Consider the following 4,249-nt stretch of genomic DNA (forward strand, 5'->3'; position numbering starts at 1 on the left):
GTGAATTTGATGTTTGCTCCTGTTGTGTCATCATTGTTCCCTCGAAAACCTCCTGAAACAAAGCTAATTGACCTGTTTATGAGCTTCTGGCTTCTGAGCGCGAGTGTGGGAAAAGTCAGGTGACATTGCTCCACTGGTTTCTGCTGCCTCACCTGGGCTGCAGCAGAGGGCGAGTCCTCAGGTGTGCTGTGGGTACAGAGTAACTGGGAATTCACAGTGAATTCATGAGACATGAGCGGCACAATTTCTGCCTTTGCCATCACAACAGCTGTCTGCTTGTCAGCAGGACAGCAACAGGAGAAAGAGTCTTCACCGGGCCAGCCAACAGAACAAATGTACTGGACAGTCAGTGTCCAGACTGCCTGAGCAACTCGTCTTTGTGCGACTGAGATTCTCTGCTGCACTTTTGTTTCCTGTGTTGCAGACAGGGTAACACACAACTTACTATTGCACATCACTGTTTCTGATCTTTTATCTTTGTTTACTTGTTTATATTTTAATGTTAATGTTTTTCTTTGCCTCTACAAGCCTTGAATTGCCTCCGTGTCTGAATGTGCTGAATAAATAAAGCTGCCTTGCCTTTGATCGCTACTGTCCTCCATTTTTATCCATGAGTTTTTATTTTATTGACAGATTAGTACAACAGCAATAGGTTGATCGCCATCTGCTGGACCACAACCTGAACTACTTCTTCTATTAAAACAGCTCATTACAAATTCAATACTTACTTCCTTCCAAATTGAAACAAAGTTGGACTTTGGAATAAACAGAAAAGACTGACAGGTGGATCTAACCTCCTGGTACCAGACTGCAAATTTGGAGCAGCCATGCTCGTCACAGAGGACGCCACCTCCTTGCCTGCAGTAATCAATTTACTGATTTACATGCATGTATTAATACACAGCCTCACTCTGAACTGAGACCAGAAACAATACCCTTCACAACAGCTAAATACTGTTAAGCAGTAAATAAAAAATAACAGACAGATGGTCAGAGGTGATGGTCAGGTGAGAGGAAACTCACCTGACCATCACCTGACCTACCTGGCATCATGGTGAAGCCTCCTGCAAGCACGACACCTGCCGACGTCTTCATCACCGTGCCATTGGTGGAAGAGGGTGGCTGCCAGGAGGGGTCGCTGGTCTGCACCTGCATGGACACATTAGAGGAGGACGAGGAGGAGGAAGTTGTGGGCTGTGTGGTGCCAGGCAGGCTGGACACAGTGAACGCTGGTTTGATCAGATCCTGCAGGAGACAAACAGGAGAGAAAAAAACTGATTAGGGACAGAAAGGTACTAACTCACCTGAAAACACCTGAGACTCAACATCAATTTCTTCAACGTCCGCTAGATGCTTACTAGCTGTGACATAGTATGAGGCCATGGAGGTCAAGTGAACTCCGCCTGTTCACATCGGGGAGCTAACACTAGCTAGCAGCTGTCTACAGATATCAGGCTGATATCAACAAAAATGCATAGGAATCAGTTTCTGTCTTGTCTGAGCTCAAACTGAAGCTTCTGCTGCTGTATCTGACTCTAGCGTTACCTTAGCAACCTCTGAGCAGCTGTCAGCCTCAGGCACCTGGTAGGTGAGGTCAGTCTCCTCAAAGCCTGTGGCACTCATCCTCTGGTCTGAGCAGGGGTCGGAGCGTGGCGGGGAGTCTGGCGAGTTAAGGCAGGTCTGGATCAGAGCCTTCCCTGTTTCCGAGGTGATCATCGGCTGCAGCTTCCTGGTGGCAAAGGTGTACACGTGACCCGTCTCACTGGCAACCAGCAGCAACACCTGTGTGCCGGTCAAGGTGGACAACTCGTATGCCTGGCAGGGGGTTAATGAGAGCTGCAGATCAGACTGTGTGATGAGTCTCTGTGTCTGCAGCAGTTGTGTTTTATAAAGTTCACACTGACTGACAGGTGCCACCAAAAAGCCACAATTACAACGGTGAAGACTGACGTTGTGACAGAGACACTGCTAAAACCTGTGATGTTATCTGAGGAGGTAAACAGGCTCATGGCTGCTCTTAGTTTAGAAACAACTCATATACTGAGGCAGAAATTCATGTCTCCGTGTCTTTAATATTTACCAAGATATGTATCACTTTTTCTAAAGAAAAAAAAAGCCAGAAATTCACTTGTTGCAGCCTCTCAAACGTGAACCTTTACTGTTTTTACCTTTCCACATAACGCTCAGTCCTGCACATAATGGCAGTGTACACAAGCACATTTACTTATGATGTATACCCTTATGTATACTGTATACCCGGCACACTTTACTCAATATATATATATATAGACTCCATGTTACTCAATACACACATACACATATTTCCTAAACTCATTTCTCATATTTAGCATATTTATTATTTTAGTCTAACATTTTTATACATTACTTTGGGTGTTGTGATTTCGGTTATCATTGCTGTTCCTACTGGACTTGTGAATTTCCTTGGGGATCAATAAAATATCTATCTATCTATCTCCGTACTCTGCTATTTACTTGTCACCTCTCTCTGGTTCCCCGACACTGACCTTCTTCATGATCCCGGTCTTCCTCTTGCTGAAGGTCGTGTAACGCCTAAGTTTGTTGTCTATGAACTCCATCTTGATCTTTACTCTCCCCCGGGTTTTCTTGCCGGGTTTGGCCCCTGGCATCCCGGCGCTGACCGCGCAGTAACCCCCGCCCAGGCCTCCGGAGGTGGGCGCTGACTGCACGACTTCCCTCTCACTCCTCTCGCGCTTGACCCCTCTCCTGTCCCCGCCGGAACCCGCCGTGTCCTCGTCATCCCCAGAATCCGAGTCCTGGTCGGAGCCGCTGTAAACCACCTCGGTACTGTAGTCTCTGTCCTCAAACTGGCCTCCGTCGGTAACGGAGACTGTGTTCGCTCCCGTTACGGCTGTGTTCACCGGGAGGCTGTTCAGCTCGGTTCCATTGCCCGCCCGCCCAACAGCGGTTCTGGTGCTCATCCCGGCGCCGCTCCCCGCCAACATTCCCCGCTGCGTTCCCCTCCCTCCCCCCCTCCCCGTTCCCAGAAACCTCCCGCTCTCGGTAGGCCAAAGCTAATGTGCTAGCGGCGTGAATACCAACACTCTCCGCGGGGCTTTGGGGCTCTCAATGCATGCACAGTCGGCTAACAGCACCGCTAGCTGCACGGCTAGCTGAGCTACTTTAGCAACAAGTAAATGAGTCCATCAGGAAACTCTGTAAATCAACAAGAGTTCAGGCGGACAGCGTCAGGAGAAACATCAGATCCTAACGATCTCAACCAGCTTGAACAAAACAGTGAATAAAGTTAAAAAGTTGTTTTCCTGCATTAGTCAACGAGACCCGCCCCCGAATCACTCCGCACCACACAAGGAAATGACGAGCAGCATCCGGGCATATTCATCCACTTTAAAATATAGCTCCACATACTGTACGTATTATAGTCACTCTCATCGTTTGGCAAATAGAAGGTTTCATCAGAGACGTTACAGCAGTCTATTATACACGACACACTATAAAAAAGATGTTACGTAATCACAGATTGTGCGCAGTGATATCACAAACCGACATGTTTATTAGGACATCCGGTGGAACTACTTTTCTCCATATAAAGACACGGGTTTCCTTTTATGGCGCCGCCTTTCCTTATTTGGTGCCTGAGTACACAGTGAAAACTACAAACACGTGGAGAGAAAAATAAGATGATGGTGAAGATACCTGGTAAACAGGTGTAAACGGACTAGACAGGAGCTGGACTCTGCAGGGTTTATGCAGCAGTCTCTCAGTGCTTCACCAGCCCACTACAGGAACATCTGCCCAGACCACTCTACGCAGGGGCCCCAGGCCAAATAATTGTTCAATTCAGTTTTATTTGTATAGCGCCAAATCACATCAAAAGTAAGACCCTTACAAAGTAAGGTCTAGACCTTACTATTATAAACAAAAAACTTGCACAAGTCCCCTTTAACGAAAGAAAACTCAGACAGACCCCGGCTCTTGGTAGGCAGCCTTCTGCCTTGACCAATTAGAGTGGATGGATAGAGGAGAGAGAAGAGAAAAGCAACAAGATACAACAAACAATCAAACACTGGTCAAGTTGATGTGGCCAGTGGCTGCTCATCAGAGATGTAGAGCTCCAGGGCCAGGGCAACCTGGAGAAAGGTACAGGGAGAAAGAGAGGACACACTACGGGAGAGAGGAGACACAAAGTTAGTGATGTGTAATGGTGGCATATAGAAGCATAGGGAGAGAGAGGAGAGGAGAGGAAAGG

The 4,249-nt window shown here is 47.4% G+C and overlaps 1 protein-coding gene across 2 annotated transcripts in view; it reads right to left on the bottom strand.

The window, feature by feature from the left end:
- Nucleotides 1–3,528, bottom strand: part of LOC109971761 (serum response factor-like) — a 12,153-nt gene extending 8,625 nt beyond the window's left edge. Inside the window, exons 1-3 of one of the 2 annotated variants that reach the window (XM_020620213.1) lie at nt 2,526–3,528; nt 1,582–1,815; nt 1,044–1,245 (exon numbers count right to left, since the gene is read on the bottom strand). In XM_020620213.1, the coding sequence (XP_020475869.1) occupies nt 1,044–1,245; nt 1,582–1,815; nt 2,526–2,984 (895 nt within the window). In that variant the 5' untranslated portion in view covers nt 2,985–3,528. Of the gene's footprint in view, nt 1–1,043; nt 1,246–1,545; nt 1,816–2,525 lie in introns of both variants that reach the window. The other variant, XM_020620212.1, reaches the window with a different exon arrangement.
- Nucleotides 3,529–4,249: the final 721 nt, after the last annotated feature.

The sequence above is a fragment of the Monopterus albus genome, unplaced genomic scaffold (genome assembly GCF_001952655.1).
Source record: "Monopterus albus unplaced genomic scaffold, M_albus_1.0 scaffold235.1, whole genome shotgun sequence".
NCBI lineage: Eukaryota > Metazoa > Chordata > Actinopteri > Synbranchiformes > Synbranchidae > Monopterus > Monopterus albus.